Source organism: Haemaphysalis longicornis, unplaced genomic scaffold (genome assembly GCF_048455015.1).
Source record: "Haemaphysalis longicornis isolate Haplotype H1 unplaced genomic scaffold, Haemaphysalis longicornis Haplotype H1 scaffold_30, whole genome shotgun sequence".
NCBI classification, from domain to species: domain Eukaryota; kingdom Metazoa; phylum Arthropoda; class Arachnida; order Ixodida; family Ixodidae; genus Haemaphysalis; species Haemaphysalis longicornis.
The window spans coordinates 1247960-1269234 of record NW_027526336.1 but is presented as its reverse complement, the minus strand read 5'-3'; the positions used below and the strand labels follow the sequence as shown (position 1 = coordinate 1269234).

Here is a 21275-nt window from a genome sequence, read left to right as displayed (position 1 = left end):
TTGTTTTTGTTTACTAGCATCCACGAATAACCGGTTGATGTACTTGCACTCTCTAAATGCCTAAGTGTGAAAGAAAGAACGAATTGAATGCAAGATTTTTTCACCATTGAAGTGGTACTGATTTTGTACAGGCCATGTCTCAACTGTGAATTATATATGCATTCATTTCGCAATTAAAAATAAACAGAGAGCATAACTAAGTCGTCACAAATTCACAATTTCAGTAATTCGTTTCAGTCGTTAGCGCTGCCATTCAAAGAACATTTACAAGAAAGGTAAATAAATGAAAGAGTAATGAGGAACGATCCTTAGTAAATACCTACAATTTCAATCGTTTAAAAATATGTGGATTCATAATTATGCATAAATATTACAATAAGAGAACAGACCACGTTTTAAGAAAAATAAATCTTTGAGAAACTGCCCGAAGACAAATCAATAGAACACGATTGAGGAACCCTCTTTAATACACAATTACTGGAGAATTTGTTTCGAAGAAATTCACTGCACTTATGATTATGCCGGGATAAAGAAAATATTATTAACATAAAAAAAGTCTGTAATTGATTGCAACTTTTCACTGTTTTTTTTTCTATCATCAATTCCTGGATCACCTACGTCTGTTTGTACCGAAATCGACCAGCAGTGGAAGATGCGGGTGCTTAACTGTGCGTGTAATCGTATGTTCATGCACCGAAAAGGCCCTGTAAAAATACCCCCAAAACGAATGTGTTATTCTATTTTTTTTTTCCTCAAATGTTAGATTCTGAATCCCGATGGACGTTCGCCCTGAGGGTCAGCCACCTGCCCCTCCCCGAATTTCTCTCGGCACATGGGAATGGCGGAAGGGGCGTGCATGGTGCCGGCTTCGTGGGGAGCTCGCCTAGAACTTTTGGACTTGGATCGGGCCACCGCTACCATTCGTGTCACTTAAATGAATGCGCGCGGCAGCGTCCGCTAGCTAAGGCAACCCATTCAGGAGCTCAATGCACAGTTTTCCAAGAACGCGCTGAAGCGGACGACGTGGGCGCCCGAGGAATAAGAGACGCGAGGGGGAAGGTGAAAAATCCTTCACCGCGAGTAGACGTATATTTCAGTATTCCGGTATTTTTGTGTACGGTGCTCTGCTCTATCCGCTTTTTCCAGCCCCTACAGGTGGCGCTGCGGAAAACGGCAATGGCGGACGGGACGGTGACCTCCTAGCCTTCGTAGTATTAGAGTGTACTAGAAGTTTTCTTTCTTCTAGTACACTTCAGTAGCATACTTCGTAGCAGCATGTGCGCCAGCATCAATAGCGGCCTAAAACCCCGTAGTTCCGCTTGAAACAACTACTTTCTTGAAAAACAAACATGCATACGTTGCAGATTGCGAGACAACATTCGATTCGTTTCAGGGTGTCTGCTGCGGTGTAAAAAGCGCTGCGAGGCAATCCGCTGCGCAAGGCTCAGGCCACACTGAAGTGGTTTCAGTACAATCCCGCCTCCTTGGGCAAACAACCTGCTGCATACGGTACAACGCTAAGTTTTGGGATATTATTGCAGTGTACGTCATCGCAGTGCACGTTTTAATTTGAACGTGTTCATTTCCCTGTGTGCATACTAAGCAGAAGCGCATGCGCACCATGCGCGGGCGATATGTGCGTATTACGGTGTTTTGCTTGGGTGTCGTAAAACCTAGTTGTCACTTTGGGCAGTCAAACCATGAATACGAGGCTCCTATTACGTCGTTTCAAGTTGTACACAAACGAACGTACGTGTTAGCATTATATATAACGCAAAATTATAAGCCTACGTGTGATATTGAAGCGTACATGAAAATACAGGGAGTAATTTACAGGTGCGCTTTTGGATTGTAGTAACTATTTTAAGAGAAATCGTCTGGCTGAAATTACGTTATGTTGATCTGACTGCCGGTAAAATTTTTAAGTGCGTCAATGCTTATTACCAAAACGAAAACGGGGGCTGCCAAATGCATTCAAGAGCTCGCATTTGAACTATCAGAACCAGTTACTTTTTTGTCATTGCTAAAACATCTTGCTTCGACATAATTATTTGTATATTCAGTCATTAATCAATAAACGCATCCCGACATTTGCTTCTCGCCTTCGCGTGCAAAAAGTTTTTATTTGTTTCTTTATTGAAAATAAAAGCAAGCGGATTGGACAGCCTCTGCTGCTTATATGTTTGAAAGTGTAATTACGGCAATTTATCAACACATAAGCCAAGATCGGTTGACACATTATGCGGTAATGAATGTAAATAGTTACCGAAAAAGACGATCACATGGTGATACAAAGAGCCTACAAAATCGGCACCCTCATAGCAAAGAACTATTAAATGTGGCAGACGTAATTCAGTAAATAATAATTTAGGCACCACGTACGCACAGGTGGTTCCGGAAGGCTTACGTTTTTCTCCGCAGCAGACACCGGTAAGTCTGAAAACTCTTTCACATTTACCCGCTGCTTCTACACCCTCAAGAAAGTTGAGATAATATGAACGCTCGTTCAGCCTATATTTTCTGATTATTTAGACGGCATTGTCGATTACTATACTTGCGATATCTATTTTCCTTTCGCTTCTGCGAAGCCGCACGGATGCCGCCGGAGCGACATATACCGGTCCGCCCATCACCGTATCCCGGCTTTGGACAAATTCAACGCGGTGTCACTGGCGTCGCTGGAAAGAGCGAATCGGATTCGCCGAACAGAGATTTGTTCAGAGGTCGTCAATACGGATGGTTTACCCTGTTTTACCATCTTACACAAATGCAAATATGCGTGCATAAATTTCGTTGTCATACTGCAAACTTCTTCTTCATGGCCCTCATTTTACTTTGGCAACGAGAAGTCCGCCGGAAAGCGCAAAGCCACCCCAACTTCCAGTTGGCGTGCAAGACGGAATATCAACGAACAATCCCTCCGTTATTATTGATTCCTCCCCAGCTTTCCTGCTGAAAAATATAACTGGACGGGAACCTAGTTAATTCACAAGAAAAAGTGATGTTTCGCACTGACCAAGCAGTGAACTCGGATATGAAAATCCGAATAGTTTGCGTGTCATTAAATATCAAAAGTTACTACTCATACACTTCAAAGGGATATTTCAAAGGCCATGAAGCCTTGGAGAACAAAGTTATAAACTTGAAACTGCGCACAAAGGAAGCTTTTGCCCATGCATTGGCTGCGGAAAAGTCATTGTACTGCGCTCAATAACTTTATAGTAATCACATGTGCAAAAATTGCAGTAAGCCGGAAAACTGCACCTGGTCTTCCTTTATTCAACTATTTGTTATACCCCTTTTTTTTGCGAGTAGGTGGCAATGAAGTTATTTTTTTACAGTGCAGCTGTAAGTCCCTCACTCATGTGCATTTCTACTTTGCTCTGTTATGTCAGCAGGATTGTTCTGCAGATTACGCTTTGCGACAAAGCCCCAACTTAATCGGGAAACTGCTGTTGCTTTAAATCCAGCATAGACATCTCAGGTAAAATTATGGTACGGCCTGACAGATCTTTCATCACGGCGAGTTCATTAAAGCGCTAACCACATGGAGCGATTTTTCCAGCGACGCGACGAGCGACGCGACTAGGATCCGCAAGCGCCGAACCACTGTCGCTCGCCAAGGCAACCACATGACAGCGACGGCTCGAGCGACTGAGGATGGCGATTTCAATGTTGCCGCACTGCGCATAGTAACGCGCTTGGTACGCTGGTTGTTTGCAAACATTTTTTTTTGTTCATTTGTCATAAAAAGCATGACTAAAAAGTATTACGCCTTTCTACCTTGCTTTTTGCACTTCATTGCATCTCTAAAACTGGTTTGGGTTAGCGATAGCGCACGCTTTTACTTCTGTGCTTCGTCTCTCGGCTCCAACATGAACGCCGTGAAGAATTCGCTTTCTTGACGTCGTTTTTCCCACACGGGTCTCACCCAGTGTGTGCGGGAGCCTTCTTGCTTCTGCTTCAGCGTGTACACAAGCTTTGCCACGCAAAGCTTTCTTTGCCGCTGCACCGCAAACGCCGTCTGCGTGGATTTGCAAAATCTTCCCCCCGTTCTCTTCCAAAACCGGAGGTTGCGTGCTTACGTAGGGGCTCTCCTATTGGCTAGTCGCTGAGGCCGCTTCCGGGAGGCGAGCGACTGTTTCTGGCGACCCAGAACCGAGCGATTCGATGAGCGACTTGGTCCGCGGCGAAAAGTAGTTCGTCGCTAGTCGCGTCGCTCCCCAAGTCGCTTGCAAAATCGCTCCATGTGGTTGGGGCTTTACTTGTCGTAATTAGGTGGTCCACAGGGAAATGGTAAGCGTCGAGGAATTCTCTTTTGTTGTAAAGATGTGAACATCTACGGGATGAGAATTGTTACAGAAAATGGCTGTAACTCTTGTTTTCTTAAGAAGACCCCGAAACATATAAATGAACTCTGACTTCTGAGGCGGCTACATGGTCGTGGGGAGTTTTATACCCGGTTACAACTCAAGAACGGCACCACCTCATGTAGTGTATCACTCCGCCAAAGCGCCGGACCCGTGACATCAGTGCGGGCGCGTTTTGAAAGGGGTTTGCTATGAATGCGTGATATCGTCTGCCTTGTCTCACGCAGTTTGTTTGTCGTCACTGGAGTAGTTTATAAGCATATTAAGTCCAAGAAATCACGAAAACGGCTCACGCCATGTTCAAAATATTCCCAGTAACGCGCTACTTGCGCCGCGCGGAGAAACATCCGACTACAGTGATAAGGCACAGCGGCAACTTCCGGTGCCGTTCTTAAGTTGTCACCGAGTATCGCTTAGGCGATATTATGGGTATTTTACCAGTCGCAGTTTTGATAGAACGAACATAATGACGCTACTCCTAAAACATTCCGATCAATACGCTCGCAAACAAGATAAAATCTACTCCATAGAGAAAAGAAGCCTAATCAGAATTTTCGGTTAACTTGAAGTGATGTTTAGCTGGTCTCGGCAATTATACGTGCAATTCAATGGAAAAATAGCCCGATAATTCGAAGCCAAAACCAATTATGTCGGGTAATTGGAAGGTATTTTGAATAAAAACATACGTGTGGCCGTCATTTCTCGATGAAATTCAAATTTTTCGGCGCCAAAACACCACCGTGTACCGTGTTATGTCGGCGCCTAGGCAACTGCGGCTGCGCACAGCCAGTTCCGTTGAAACTCGCGCCAACGTACGAATCCCTACGTTTTTTGTACGTTCTTTGCTGCACACAACTCCGTGTAAGTAGATTGCGTGCTGGACGCTTCAAGCTCCAACTATAGCGATGAGTCTTAACACTCAGGACAAAAAATGCCGTGCGCTTGAATTTGCGAGGAAAGTCGAGGTTCCGACCAAAATTGCAAGAAGGAAGACGTGTAGCGTAGTCATGGCAATGCTTTCATGGTGCTTTCTGTTTGTTTGATTGATTGATTGATTGATTGATTGATTGATTGATTGATTGATTGATTGATTGACTGACTGACTGATTGATCGATTGATTGATTGATTGATTGATTGATTGATTGATTGATTGATTGATTGATTGATTGATTGATTGATTGATTGATTGATTGATTGATTGGTTGATTGATTGATTGATTGATTGATTGATTGATTGATTGATTGATTGATTGATTGATTGATTGATTGATTGATTGATTGATTGTGAGGTTTAACGCACCGACGCTTCGCAGGCGATGAGGCGTGCCGTAGTGGAGTGCTCCGGAATAAATTGGACCACATGGAAATCTTTAACGTGCGCCGAAATCTCGAACACACCGGCGTTTTCGCTTCCATCGGAAAAGTGGCTGCCACGGCCGGGAATCGAACCCGCGTCCTTGGGCCCAGCAGCACAATGCATTGGCCACTGAGCCACCATGACGGGATTCTGCTTATTTGAAAGCTGTGTTATTTCGAAGCTGTTTGCGGTCCTCATGGAGTTCGTATTAATATGAATCAACTGTATTGCTAAATTGCAATTCAAAGAGCTTTTGTAACTCTTTTCGTAACATCATTTTCATTAGTATCTAACAGCTTCGCTGTCTAACAGCTTCGCTGTCTAACAGCTGAACAGGACAGATGTTCCGTTTTTATACGAAGTTTTCGCATTTTAATTGCTACCAACTGTGCGCACCGCAGCTGAAGTTGTTCGATTTGGTTTTCTGCGTTTTTAAAGCCAAGCTTCCGAAAGGTGCAAATATTCCACCAAATATTCAACAAATAAACAGTCGTTTTTGACAATGCCGCATAACCATCACCTGGCCTAAAATAATGCAGAATTGCGAACAAGAACATTTGTAATAAATAGGTTCGAATCGAAAGGTCCGACGGCCGCGTGCGGTCCGCGGGCAGCGCGTATTCAGAGAAATAGATCAGGAGTCCGGCGGACCGGGAACTGCTAGCGGGGCTCCGGCCGCGGTTGGGGTCAAGAAGACGACGTAGGCGACGTCTGAAGTCTGCATGCAGACTTTACTGCAGTATCAATACATGTTTTTTCCAGTGCAATCGGAGATGCCGAAAAAAAAAGAATAAAACGTCATCGAGGAACGATTCTCAACAAATAATTACACGAAAAATCGTTTCAAGGAAGTCGAGTGCATTTATATGAGGCTGTGTCTATATGCCGTCCGACGGTATTATAAGACCCCCACTAAAGGGACGCCCACAGGCATTGTTTTGATGAAAAACGCCCCGTAGGGCTGTAGTGCCTAGAATATACTAGGCGCCGTAGTCTGGCACTGCTTCGCCTTCCACTAAAGTAGCCTAATGTTAACGAATCTAACACAACCTAGCGAACAGAAAAAAGTTATGACACCGAAAACTAACCTAAGTTGTGAAAATGATAATTATATCTGAAAATGTAAAAAAAGAGAGAGAAAACCGACAACGACTCCTGCGTTATAAGGTTAAATGGATCTTTCCAGCACCGGTCCTCCTAGCGGCTGCCACGGCGAACTAAAATTAATAGTAAGGCACCCCGCCCCCTCCCCCGTCCAAAGTCAGGGTTTCGGAGAACCTGTGCACAAAATATCCCCATCCCGCGGTCCCCTCGCAACCGCCGTCACGTGTACCTTTCACATGAACGTCCTGATAGCAGGCGCACTTTCCCGTGACTAATCTGCAGTGGTCGCCGCAACCCTTTTTCCTAACTTTTTTTACATTTTCCTTACTCCCTGACTGATAGCCGAGTGCTCGCAGCGTGGTTAGTCTCAAAAGACGTTGCCCCTTTCTTTTGAAAGTGTTGTGTGGACTTACGAACTCACCACGAGCTGTGGAAAAAGAATAAATAAAGACGTGCAGCGCTAGAAAGCATACCCGCTACCCAAGCAGTAAGCTGAGGGGCGCCCTTTTGTTCATTTTGTAAAGCCGGAAGGGAAGGCGACGGGGGCAAAAATGTTCCTGCCCTAATAACCCTCCTCTCCCTCCCGCCCCACCGAGTCACTAGATCCAACGAGTCATAAGATCCAAAGGGTCGGTACATCCATCCGAGTCATTAGATCCAACGCGTCGCTAGATCCAACGGGTCAGTAGATCCAACCGAGTCACTAGATCCAACGCGTCACTAGATCCACCGAGTCAGTAGATCCACGAATGGATGTGATGACTCGTTGGATCTACTGGCGCGTTGGATCTAGTGACTCGGATCGAAAAGCCGTGCTCTTCTTGGGGTGAATAAACAGCATTTTCAAGTGTGTCCGTGCGTCAGCTTGTCACTGACTGCGCGGCAAAGCAACAGTTCACGATGTGGCAAAGAGTAAAAAAAATCTTTTACGTCGAAAGAGCGTTTCATATAGCTTATGCCATTACATTCCTTTAAAAACTCAATGACTTCAGCCGATAACCGCACAAGGAACTGGTCTTCGACTCTTAAGAGGCTCAAATGTTTCTGCAAAAACAACGCAATGCACTTTGGCCAGGTACCGTTATCGGATACAACTGCCCTTAGAGGAATATCTACTTTGTGCTTTTATGCTGAAAAACCTATCCAGGCTCATACGACTGCTTTTGCAATGTCAAAAGTCAAATTCCACCACTCCTACATCGCCGATAAAATGCGCCTGCTACGTCTCTACACCAGTTTAGCGCCGTCGCAGTTGGACTATAAGAGCGGAGTGTACCGGTGAGCCCCGAAAACCGATTTAAAAATGCCTGACCCTGCTCTGTATCTGGAGCTTCGCCTTTCGTCAGGAGCTTTCGGAACGAGTCGTACACAAAGCGCATGCGTGGAATGTGACCAGTAGTGTCTGGAAGACCAGCGCTTGCATACGGACCTATTGTACAGCGCGAACACAACGACCATAAAAAATCACCCTTCCTCGATTATTATCAACGACACCTTACCATGCACGTGTTTTTCAGTCGCCCCTCTATATCTATGCGCTTTTCGCTAAGAGTGAACGTGTACACTTAGGAGCTTGGAATTTCTTTTTTTTTTTTGAGTGAGACTTACAAAACATTGATCACGAACCATGTTGCTCTTTGGAAAATGTCTCCAGTGTCTTGTGATTTATCTTTTAGAGCCACTAACAAGAAACTGCACAAGAGAACTCACCTTACAGCATTTCCAGCAACTGCGATACAAATATCCTTACACAACGTTTTACACAGATGCATCCAAGTTCGCAACTCCTGTGTCATGCACACGGCCAAACATTTGCTATTACAAAGACAACTAACAAAAATACCAGTATTTTTTACTGCAGAAGCACACGGCATTTTAGCCACTGTAGAACACATTATACAAAGGAGAATACACAGTTCCATTATTTTTACAGACTTCCAGGGCGTAGTACTAGCTATTTATTCAGGAGAATCAACATGAAACTTCATTTTAAATTGCCAAAATCCTTAATGTTCGCGTATGCTCGAAAATTGACTTTATTAGTATGCTGGGTACGTGGGCACAGCGGCATTTAGAGCAATGAAATCACTGACCACCATACGCTGTGGCTGCAATTCGCAGTGTTGTAGATATCCCACATGCTCGCTACCTAGACATGAAGCCAAAATTTCACAGTATGCTTCAGAGGCGCTGACAGGTACAGTGGAACATACAAATGAAAAAGAAACAGTGCATTATAAAACCACACATAGCCAAATACAATACAGAGAAAAGGAACAAAGTGGGGATTATTAATAGGCCACACACACGCTATGCCCTCATATCTTTTGAACCGGGCGCCACCACCAGCTTGAGAGAAGTGCGGACAACGACATACAGTTCTCCACGTACTGACTGAATGTCTGGCATCAGATGATGCAAGGAAACGACACTTCCCAGAATTATGCGCCTACACGTACCCTTACACCCATCACTGGTTTTAAATGGCGGTGTTGGTATGCAGGCCTCACCTGAAAAATCGGAGTACGTCGTGGTACTTAATTGCCCCAAATTCAGAATGCAACCAACTCACGAACTGTTCTCATTGAAGCTTAATAATCAGCCTATTCCTCTCAAATCATCTATTATGGCACTACGCTTACACAATGATCAAGACAGCCACGCTACTACTTTGGTCACTAACACAATCAAAACAATTAAGGTGGCGGTCTCACACCCGCCATGTTGGAATTAGTTCAGAGTTTGCCACCAGACTACGCCACCCACCCGTGGCGGACGAAAATACCGGCACAGGCTTTCCGGGCGCGATGTGCCCCGTACCGGCGTCCCCTCCCCTCCGCCTGCGATTCGCGAGGGGAGACGCTCTTTTTGTCCGAACCTGAACCATGACCAACCGATTCTGTTCGCCGCCGTGCACGGGGGGGGGGGGTTGCTGGATTGGCCCTGCCTTCTTTCTCGCCGCGAGTTGCTCGGCGCTCGGCCTCCGAAATCGCGCTGAAGAGCTTTTGCTCTGTACACGCGCGTAGCAGAAATAAAACAGAATAATCAACTAAACGTTTCACTGTTGTTGGGGTGAAACGTTGGACGAATGAGCAATACATATGTCGCCAAGATTGCCAGCGCACATTACTAAAAGAGCAGAAAGAAAGCTCGGTGTAAAGGAATGAAGAGAGAGATATTGTGAAAATTATCGGCGTCTCTTGATATATTTCAGGCGGTTTTTCTCAATGAACCGCCGCTAAATCGTCGGCAGGGGCCTCGCGTATTTCCTTCTATCCTCGTCTTTCCCGCTGTGCAATAATGTCCTCTGTGTTGATGTCATGGCAACTTTAGCCGGAATCAGAACACCTTTGGACCCTAGTATGGGTTGCAAGCTAAGTCTGGTACAAAAGTTTTTTTATCGTATTACATACATAATACTGCAAATATAATAGACTGCGCCATATGCGCAAGTATCAGATGGCCTGTCTTCTATTCTTGCCTTCCGGCACCAAACGTAATTCATCATGCATGTTCAAGATAGAGGTCAAAAGATGCCGAAAGCATTTTGTCCGGTCAAAGGAAGCGACAGGTGCGCTGTTGAATTTATCCTGGTGCTACTGTTCGAAATTTTTTTTCCGACATCACATGTCTTTGTGGCATCCCACGTGATCGCCTCGAAAATATAACCAACATATCACTGCGGCAGTCAACATTTCCTAGAACCTTTCAGCCCACACGCTTTGCACTGCAATCACGGCTTTACACCGGATGAAACTGAGCATAGCACGCCGAGTCAGAGGAAATATTTATTTACCTTCCAACATAAATATTGCAGCTGGTGGTATGAGAGGGGGGGAGGCGAAGTGCGAAGACCATATCAGCTTCAGCATATACGTCGCTCAGCGGCTTCAGCTCCCACAGGCAAGCGCAGGAGATCGCAGGAAATTGCTTTTCAACCCAACCTTGCTTCCCGGTGGGAGTTGGCCGTGGCCGAACTCCGCTGTAAAAAAGGAAAAAAAGAATGGGTGAGATATGTGCACGCTATGAGCAAAAACAAATGATCTATAAGAAGAGCCAATATAACCTGCAATGGGGCAGTGATGCTAGTGCAATAGCAAAACGCGCGTTATAAAATATCACGGGAATGTTTCGTCAATACAATGGGGTGTTCTCGGGACTAATTTTGATTATTTATGACTACGCTTGAAATAATCATGCCGGATGCGGCCAGCAAAACGAAATAGTGAAATGGCGGTCAGGACATTTAGTTCAGCTATAAAAATATTTTTTCTACGTACTAAGGAAGTTTATGCATACCTGAAGGGGAAAAAGGACATAGAAGTGAAATTGAAAAAAATCACTAGGTAAAGGATAAAATAAACAAACAAATTCCGAGTCTACGTGCTTTTGCAACGGAAATTGAATCCTAAATGTATGGTCGGTGTGAAATTACGTATGAACAGATTGCGAAATAATCGAGTTCTTTTGAAAGCAGTGCAACTGATACTTATCCGTTTTTTTTTTTTTCTTTTGCTGAGAAGAGGAGGAGGGTGTGTTCAGGCGCCGATCACGTCCCTCAGCACCATCGTCACACGACCCATCGCCTTTTCGTTCCAGTGCACCATGTCCAGCCGCCGGTCCGACCCCATCCGCCTGTAAATGTGTCAGTGTTGATTACACTACAACCAATGTAGCCGGGACAACTTACCGCTCGTACAGGCAATAGCGGACACGACGTCTGCCCAGCACAAAGAGGCGATGGATTTCAAGAGCAACAACTCCGTCTGCGTGAAAGTAGCGCAACGAACAGGTTATTCTCTGCCGCAAACTGTCGTAAAGAGAGACATAGAACCCATAGTCAGCCCGAGGATCCACGCGTTCACGGCATTCAGAATTCGCCAGTGGGAGCTGGACCGCGCAGCGCGGGCCACCGGCGGCAGCGTCATCACGACAACACCACATCCGCGTCCGAGTAACAGCGCCAATACGACCTCCAAATCCGCAATCAATTGGTACGCGTCGTCCATGGTTCTGGCCTGTGAAAAAAAGAAGAATGAAAATGGCAGTGTTGATGCAGAAATTCTGAGCATACCCTTAGCTCAGAGGCAGAATTGCATCTGTTGTGCAAACCAGACGCAGGTCGTTGGTGCCGATCATCAGGACGACCCTGGGCTCCATGTGGCGGAGGTTTCTCAAGCAACTAATCAGCCTCCGCGCACGGCAACCCGGTACAAGCGTTGGGCTCTCTGGGTGCGAAAGAAAATTCAGGCGGTCAGCAACACGCAACGCTTACACACTTATTAGAGATTTTTAGCATAGCGGCTCCCGTACGCTACGCTAGGTTTAGCGGGTAGCGGGACCCTACTGCGCATGCGCGCGCGGAGAGGGCAAAGAGATCCCCCTTCACCCGAACAAATTCGTCGCAGTCTCAGCAAGGCATGGGCGCCCGCTCCGCGGAAGGAATGCGCACATTCGTTCCGCACCTCGCCCCGCGCGCGCACGCGCAGTCGGGACCCGCTAAACTTAGCGTAGCGTACGGGAGCCGCTATGCTAAACTCTCTATTAGCAGCTCAGCTTTGTAGCCGAGTGATAGAACTGCCACCAGTCTCACCTATTGCGCGACGAGGCAAGCCTGAAGTTTGCACCGCCAGCCTCGTCAGCATGCTGTCGCCGACTAACTGGTGCCCCCACAGCGCCGCAGGGGAGTTGGTGAACATCTGCGAGCAAACATCACAGACTGTGTAAGTTCGGCCGAACAACGAGAATGCGCTCCTGCCCCAACCCCATTCAGTAAAAGCGACCGATGCCATTAGATTTTGCACCGTGAACTCGGTTGTCTTTGTTTGAAAAGCCACGCGTACCTGGCATCAACAAAAAAGGAGTAAGACGAAACTGTCAGCGCTGTGCCGTCGTCCCCTTTTCTTTTGTCCTTGTGTTCCTTGTGCTGGTTTTCATGATGAATATCAAGAAACTGTGTTTCGCCGTAAGTCTGCACTGCATTACTGGAATGTGTTCAACTACAACCTACATAGGTACTGACTGCTCAGTTACACCCCAAGAGCCTCAAGATAACGCGTGGAAGGCCTCATTTGCAAATATGCTACAAAATCTGTCCGGCATTTGTACACATTTTAGCTAGAAATGAGAAAATATTGCTGATAAGCTTGCTTACCGTTGCCGCACGATCTCCGTCAGTCCGCTGAGAAGACAGCAATAACCCCTGGTATAGGTGACCAGCTATCGACAGCGTAAACCACGTGATTGTTCCCTCTCTCTGCCGCAGTTGAGGATGGTGCGCTGTCATGCTAGGGGAGATGGGTTTAGTGACGATCCGGAGAGTGAAAACACATTCCATGGTGAGGACAGGTCGGGAATATACAAAACACGTGATTCGCCATCAAAGGCCACCGTTCCCTCCTGTCTCATATCTTCCCCCTCCCCCTTCCGTTCTCCCATAAGCAGTACTTGGAAGAGATGACTAAAGCAAACGTTGGGCTAGCTGGGTACACATGACACCTTGGGAAACCGCGCGAAAACGTGGACGGAGAGAAGGCAAACAGACACGTCTGTCTTTGCCTTCTCTTCGTCCACGTTTTCGCGCGATTTCCTAAGGTGTCATGGGAGAGATATTTTTTCACTTTCGCTTTTGCTGGAGTCATTGGTGCGGGACCCATTTTTAGCAAACCGCACTCTACAGATGTACGGGTAAAACTAGCAAGCGCTATGGGACGAGCGATTACCAGCAGCTGACATTTTTTCCAAGAGCCAGAAGACACACAGACTGAGCGGATCAAGAAAAATAGAAAGCGACGGCTGCCAGCGTTGACATTCCACCGAAGTTGCCTTTCTCACACTAAAAAAAATTAATAAAAATAGAAAAATCGCCGTGTTTTTTTTTCTTCTTTCATGTGGTTTGTGTCCTACGAATGTGCAAACGGTAGAGAAATCGGCGTTCGCGTATGTTTACCTGCTCTGAGACTGAATTGAAGGATCGAACGGCTTGTGTAACCATGACAAAATACAGCTTGTTTTGATCAAGAAAAAGAACACAAAGAATAATAAATTTCAATTTGGCATAACGCTTTGCTTAGAACGTTTGCACATTGGCATATTTTTGAGGAAGCAATGTTTTCTCCATCAGCATTACCTCATTTTCATGTTCTAGTCCACTTGTATGTCATCTCAAGCAGGCGCATCTTGAGATGTGGCAGCTATTATAACCGCAACGGTGTCCGGACAGTTTATCCAACGCCGTTTAATCGAACCCCGTTTTATCGAACGCCTTTTTATCGATGGACGATTTATCGAAGCCGTTTTATCGAAAATGTTTTTCTCAACCACCTGCAACCAAATTTATTTGGTTGCGGATGGTTTGAAGTTTGCAGTAATCATGAATGGTGAACCAACCTGCCAATCCAAGCAAATCGATACTTTATCTCAAAATTCGCCCAGGCAAACCTTCTCATTTGTAACAAGGCTTTCTCTTTCTCGCGGTTTACACAGACGATGAACCAATAGAATAATATGAAAGAAAGCTAGCACTTTTTCCTCTGGCAAAAGCAAGCGGAGTGTGGAGATAGATGGCCGTGGACGCGGAGCGTGTACCTTTTACGCGGGACCCGGACACTTCCGTGTACGGACTATTCGGTGCCATTTATATTTTTGTGATGGGTATAAATTTGTCTCCACAAATCCTTTGATTCTGTTCTTCGCGTTTCCGTTGATTTCGTTCTCGTTCATGGCGTTTTTTGTTATGTTCACAGTAAGTCACTATACGGCAGGTTGCTTCGTTTTTACCTCTGTTCATCACTTTGCACCTCAGCATGTCACGGGTTTTCGGTCCACACGCTTCCATGTTATAGATTTATTATGATTATTATTTTTGTGAGGCCACCTGTCTTTTCTTTTTTTACCAGTGAAATCTCTATTCACGGTGCTGTCGCTGCCCTACACCTGTGTCAGGCTGAACTTCCAAAGGCAGCTGGCTATCCCTCTTGTTCTTGAGTTCCTCTCCCTTGCTTCTGGTTCCACTTATCCTAACCTTTCAACAGGATGTTGGTGCTGGAGGAGCGAACTAACTTGCTTCCAGATGTAGAGAACAATAGCGCCGTCTGAGTAAAGAGTTCTGCCAAAACGCTAGCTTTGGTCACGCCGGGTGAAACGAATCGGCCAAGATTGAGGGTCGGACTCTTGGCGACACGCGACGATGTTTTCTTGTTTTATTTTTATTTGGCGGGGGGAAGGTAAATATACGCTGCTGTTAGGTTGTATGGGGGTTGTTTTCCACGGCGGTTTTCCACTTGCTCATTCATCAACAACACCCTCGACGTATGCACGGCGGCAATGTTGGCTTCTCTGTCGACGCCAGAACATGCTGTTCAGAATTATTATACATATAAAAAAAAAGATCGAAACACGCGACACCATCAACTAAAGCCTTTCTGCGTTTGTTTGGCCTGCTTGCACTATGTAGTTTCTCTCTTGGTCGGAAGGCAGAATACTAACCCATTAGCGGGAACACCGAACAGATTTTTTTTTCCATTTTCAAATGCGATTATAACTACTTATAAGCTCCCGTTTCGAGTCAGTGCTCACCCTTGTTGCGTTCTTCCTTAGCTCGTGCGTGGTAGCTCATACCAGAAGCTGCGTACAGCATTGTGGAGGCTACATCGTTGTGAACAGTCCGCCTAATGCACCGTGAAGAGGGCTTAGGGCCAGGTGGAACCGCCAGGCCCCTGCGGTTTTCCTTCACGGTGAGTTAGGCGCACGCAGCTTCTTGTATGAACTCTAGGCAGGACACCGCGAGTCAACACGGTAAACAGTTTTTTTTTTACTTCAAGAAAAAAGAATTCTCGCTGCACATAAATTGGAGAAAAGCTGAACCTCCGAGCCTACAAGCACCCCCCACCCTCCCTTCCACAATACCGTAGCGAATTCACCTCCGCAACCCACGACACCCCTTCCCTATCTGAGGAAGTCCCTCTGAATGGGAGCCTGGTCGCGGCTCTTTGTAGTTGTTTGCTGATGGCGTTTTGAAAGTGTTTGAGAGGAGAAGGATGACTTTATTTGAGAAAGGAGGCCAAGCGGCCCTGTTGTGGGATCTGGGAATATGGGCAGGGGAAGATGGTTCGAATAAAGCGTTGTTATGGCACTTTGATTGTTCACTTCAACACAATATGTCTGTGGTTCCATAGCTATGAGAATAGCTATGGCATATAGCGAATTGTTTGGGCCGCTCGGCGTTCTTCCTTCCACTTTCTACAGGGTTGCCTTTTATTCAAAAAGAAAAAAAAACTGTATAGGAAGACTGCTACGTCGTAGCTTCACTCTCCAGGTAGAAATCAAAGCCTAAATTTAAGAAAGTATTGTTGTATTTTATGTTGATACCGTTGTTCAGAGTTTATTTTACCGAGCATATATACACTTGCGGAGAAGCTAATTTCCAATTTCCATTTTGTTTTCAATGAATCGTTTCATTGAACAAGACAACTGATAGTACCTCCCAAACAGCTTGTTGACATTGCCACATCGATGTGGGTGGGGGGGGGGGGGCTTTTCTATTTTAGATGCGAAGCATCTCTTGCTCGGGTCTATGTCCGGCGGCGTCGGCGTCCGCACTCTACTATAAAAAAAATACTTAGGCCATGCCCGGTTTCGAACCCACGACTCTCTGGCCGCAACGGGAGGTACGCGGCACTCTACGGCCGTGGCGGCTCAATGGACGGGGCCGGGCTTTCCCGTTTCACCTTGTAGTGAGTAAGATCTAATTAGTCGTGGTGCAAGGGACGCGTGTGGGACTGGACGGGCATACCCTAGCATAGGTTCAAATCGTGCACCTAACCTTAGTTTTCGTGACATTTATTTTCTTTGCGCAAACGTTTTTACCACCACCAGTGGCGTAGCCAGGGGGGGAGGTTTGGGGGGTTCAAACCCCCAGAAATTTTTATTGCTGGATGTTTTCTTGTCTTTCAAATGTGTTAAAATGTAATGTTGAATGTTGTCCTGTATATATATATATATATATATATATATATATATATATATATATATATATACATATATGTATATATATATATATATATATACATATATGTATATATACATATATATATATATATATATATATATATATATATGTATATATATATATATATATATATATATATATATATATATATATATATATATATATATATATATATATATATATATACACGCATTAGGGTTGGGGCGCAACCCCCCCCCCCGAAATAAATTTCTGGCTACGCCACTGACCACCACCATCGGCTATTTATGGTGCCATCACCCAGTCACCAAATTTTCCAGAGATTGCATTCGATCTGACAGGAATGAGCTAATCAGTAATTATATTGCATGTGCTTGGCTGAATGAAAATTTTCCGTCCAGCAACGGGGTCATTACAGCGCCAAGATCATTGCATAATTTTGCTCTGTCAACAAAGTTAGATGCCACCTTTCCCAGCAAACTGAGGTCACACGTTTTGAGGTCACACGTGAGGTCGAACTGCAACAGTATAGGCACTGACACAGCTGTTTATTGGAGACAAAACTTCCAACGCCGCTGCCTCCATACAAACTTTGCTGCGCTTGGAATGTGAATAAAAAAAAAGAAAGCTGGCATACTCGGATGCAGGAGGCAGAGATTCACCAAAGCTGCTGCGAAGGAACTTTTATTGACCCTTGAAATACTCTCGGCTATGTAATGTTACATTAAGTTCATCAGAAGAAAGATGTGCTTGCCAATCAACGCGCAATGGTACACAAATTTCTTCACTTGCTTGAAATGAACAAGGTTACTGAACATGCTAACTACATGAAGGTTTTGCACGAAATAGGAACCAGTTTCGTTGACAATGGCTTTCGGCTGGTAAATGTTCCTCTCGCGGTTGCATGTTGTTTCCTGGCATACCGAACTCAGCTGCTTTTCCTGAAAACTTTGCAAAACAAAAATTAACAAGCAAGGGTAACAACAAAGGCCTTTATTTGCACTAAGCAAAAGTCATGAGCCCTACAGAGGCACACAAACTGGCAAAAGACCTTTGTATCTTACAGCAAGCTGAAAAGACAAAAATATAACATAATGGTTATCAAATACAGGGATGGGACAACAGGGTGAGAAAGACTGAAATGAAGTATATAATAGTTTCTAAAGCGTAATTGGCTCTCTGGCTGTGTTCATTGAAATGGCCTTCCGTGCTATTGCAACACAAATTGTGGCTGCTGGATGGAGCGGCTGCTGCGTAGTTGAAGGGTTCAGTACGCTTCGCCGGCCCTTTCTCTGGTTTAGGTTAAGCAGTCAGTTGGATTCTGAATAAGTCAGTTTATCTGTTGTGTACTAACGTGTGCAAGATTACGGGAAGTGGCACGCTAAAATTTGTGCCATCACAAAAGTAACTCTTGCAGCCGTCATGGCAGCCAAACACATGTTTGGGACCATTTCTCAAGTCAGCGGCCAATTCTCGAGCAAGCTGCCTTTCATTACTTGGATGCTCTCGCAATACTTCGGCGTAGTGACTGACAGCCTTGCGTGCACCGTTCTTGATGCACTTTATTCTCGGGCCCGACAGCATGGGCCGGCCGCCTTTGCTTTCCTTAGCGATGGCATAGAGGCGGGAAGTGTAGCACTTGACCACATGGTTCGCACACTCGTGCTTCTGAACAAAACGACCGTAGTCAACCTTTGACTGAATCTGATGGTATACAGACGAATCCCCATCGCCTATAAAGGTGCGATACTCAACTTCGTGCATCTCCTTGCTTCGCTGGAATCCCTCAACCAGGACATCTGCCTCCATGGCTCCTGAGCTTTGATCCCAGTTCTTGTAGCAGGTGTGCTTTTTTGCCTCAACATTTTTCCTCGCGTAGAACGCACAAGTGCTGCACAGCTTGTTTCTCACACCCAAGTAGAGGAGCTTTTTTGTGCGCTTACCTATGATGACGGTCACACCAGAATTTGCAGAATACCTGTGGCCGTGGCTCCTGTGGGACCAGCCACCATCAACCACCACTGTAATCTTTGGGGTGCAGCCATCCTCGCAGAAATCGCCAGCTGCTTCCGCCAGCCTCTTTTCCTCTTTTCCAGCTTCTAACATTTGTCCCAGGAGCACAGCTTTCCATTGCTGAAAAATCAAACGTAGTGGAAACGTAGTGGACACATTGTAAATCACCCATTGGTTCTAACTGAACGTAAGCGAACGTAACAAGAATTGGCCCAACAAATATTTGGAATCATTAGGTAGAGCAAAACACTGGACAGAGAGGGCAGAAACAAAACATGGAAACATGCCAAAGCACTTGCCTTTCCAAGTGCCTCCTCTCGACGCAGGAACGTTTTTTTGCACATGACAGGAATTTCCATGACAGACAGTGCCTCCTCCAAATGTGAATGCCCAGACCCGATACTCGTGAACGCCCAGACAGTAGCATCGTTTACGCCAAGAGCTGCCTTCTCTGCGAGAGGGGTGGGCTCTGCAACAGGGTCGGTAGTGACTTTTGTAACCTCATGGCAACCGCTACACTGGAATTTAAACTCCGACCAAAGGCCAATCCTTCGTTCCTCTTCAAACTCAAAGTGTCCTCCACCAGGAAAAGGGCACCGGTGTTCGCCAAGCTCTTGAGCAGCCTTCATGAAGTAGCCCACAGACACAACTCTTCTTCCACACACGCCTCCATTCTGTGCTGTCGGGACACTGACGTCCCTCTCAAAGGAAAGCTCTGGCAAAAGCTCCTGAATTCCAAGGCCGTCCCAGTAGTCAGCCATAGCTTCATGACTTGACGCAGACTGAGGTGATCTGCAATCAGCCGTGATGGTTGCAGTGTTGGTGTTCATCAGAGGCACTGCTTTGTGCATATTTTCAGCACGTTTTCTGTAAAACACAATGTCTCTTTACTACATGTGCACCAGCAAAATGCATCGCAAGAAAAACAAAATGTCAGGAAACATATAAATGTGCAAATACGCGCTAGTGATGTGCGCATAGTTCCTAAAAAGTGGGAGTCATAAACCATGTGACACGTCACACTCCTGCACTTTCTAACTATTTGTGGGGTGCTTGCCTCTGGAGATGAGCAATTACAAAGGACATAGTGTGAAAACACCTATAACTGCTCTTGTATACTGATAGCGTCTGCCTCAGGATGGTAGAAGCATATGCAGCTATTGACTCTTCGAGCCAGCTACAGAATGACACCAAGGCAATTGAACAAATTACATAACGAGAACTAGCAGGAGTTCGTACTGCCCACAGTTGGTTTGAGCGCATTTTTTAGTGGGTAAATATGCGGCAAGCTGTAATAATTCTACCACCTACATGTTGGTGTATCGGTTTTTTTTTGCTCATGTATCCCAACATAACCCACAAAGAAGGGCCTCAAATTGACATAAAACCACAGACGCAACCCCATAATTGGGCAGAAAACCTGTATCGCCTAGTTCCCAAATAAAGAAAGGAGGAGCTTATGGATAAGGTGAACAAAAGAGCACTAGAAAAAAGGAATTGTCTAGCGTTCCGTCCAGACGGAACGATAAGGAATGCTAATGTTGCGGAACGGCAGCTGTCACTAAAGTTCTGTTCAGGAGGAACGCAACTCTCCGTGAGAGCAATCTGTTGATTTTTATTCAACCGAACACACCGCTTCCTCACACCGCCAGGGTCGTTGTTAATTAGTAATCACTATTTAGTAATTATAAATGGTCGGACTACCTCTAGCTAAGTACGGAAGGAACTCCAAGTTGCTACCCCAAGCCTGCTTGGCAACATGAACAGAAAACAGTCTTTCTTGATATTTATGCAAAGGCAAAACCGCTTCTTTTTTTAAGTTTGAAAGTTAAAGTTGATTCATCAAAAGTAAATGGTTACAAAAAAGTTTACAGACTAGCTTTGTGCAGCCATAGTCACTTATAATAATTACAGATTATCGGACGTAACCCTAGCGTTGGCTGCGTCGGCCTTGGCTTCAGTGAGCCGTAGCGGTTCAGCCGGTTGGGTGAAACCAAAATCGACTGCTCTAGCCAACTGAGTTGTAAGGCGGGCGTGAAGTATAGTTATTACAAAAGTTCTAAATGCGGCAAAAAAAAACAGAGCTCGGCAAGATTTCAACACCCAACTACAACGTCCGTAAGCAGAGGCGTAAGTACGACTATTTCACAACGCGTAGCTTTTACGGGTACGGCAGGAGCGAGTACGGCTATTTCACGACGCCTAGATGTTACGGCTACGGCAGCGACGACGGAGAGTTTTCAGGGCACGCCGGGGCGCGCGCCGGCGAGCGAGCCCGGTTAGTTCACGACGGGTAGGGGAGGGGGGGGGATTTCACGACGCCAGCGAGACGCCAGCCATATATGGCTACCTTCTGCATTTTTACGGCCAGGCATTGGTGGCCGGGCCACATGCAATGGGAAGGGGCCGCGAATAAAAGTGCAAGCGGTGGCAGCAAGCGGT

General features: G+C 45.7%; 2 protein-coding genes across 2 annotated transcripts; both read right to left on the bottom strand.

The window, feature by feature from the left end:
* Nucleotides 1–10915: 10915 nt before the first annotated feature.
* LOC144177701 (uncharacterized) lies at nt 10916–12808 on the bottom strand. Its single transcript, XM_077705277.1, has 3 exons — nt 11667–12808; nt 11523–11598; nt 10916–11467 (listed from the first exon to the last, which is right to left on the bottom strand). The coding sequence occupies exons 1-3, from the start codon at nt 11902–11904 to the stop codon at nt 11371–11373; spliced, it is 411 nt and encodes a 136-aa protein (XP_077561403.1). The 5' UTR covers nt 11905–12808; the 3' UTR covers nt 10916–11370.
* On the bottom strand, nt 12422–19721 carry LOC144177742 (uncharacterized). The gene is made up of 4 exons (XM_077705322.1): nt 19133–19721; nt 18799–18953; nt 12971–13119; nt 12422–12531 (listed from the first exon to the last, which is right to left on the bottom strand). Exons 1-4 carry the CDS (start codon nt 19682–19684, stop codon nt 12422–12424), a joined length of 966 nt encoding a protein of 321 aa, XP_077561448.1. The 5' UTR covers nt 19685–19721.
* Between the last annotated feature and the right edge of the window lie 1554 nt (nt 19722–21275).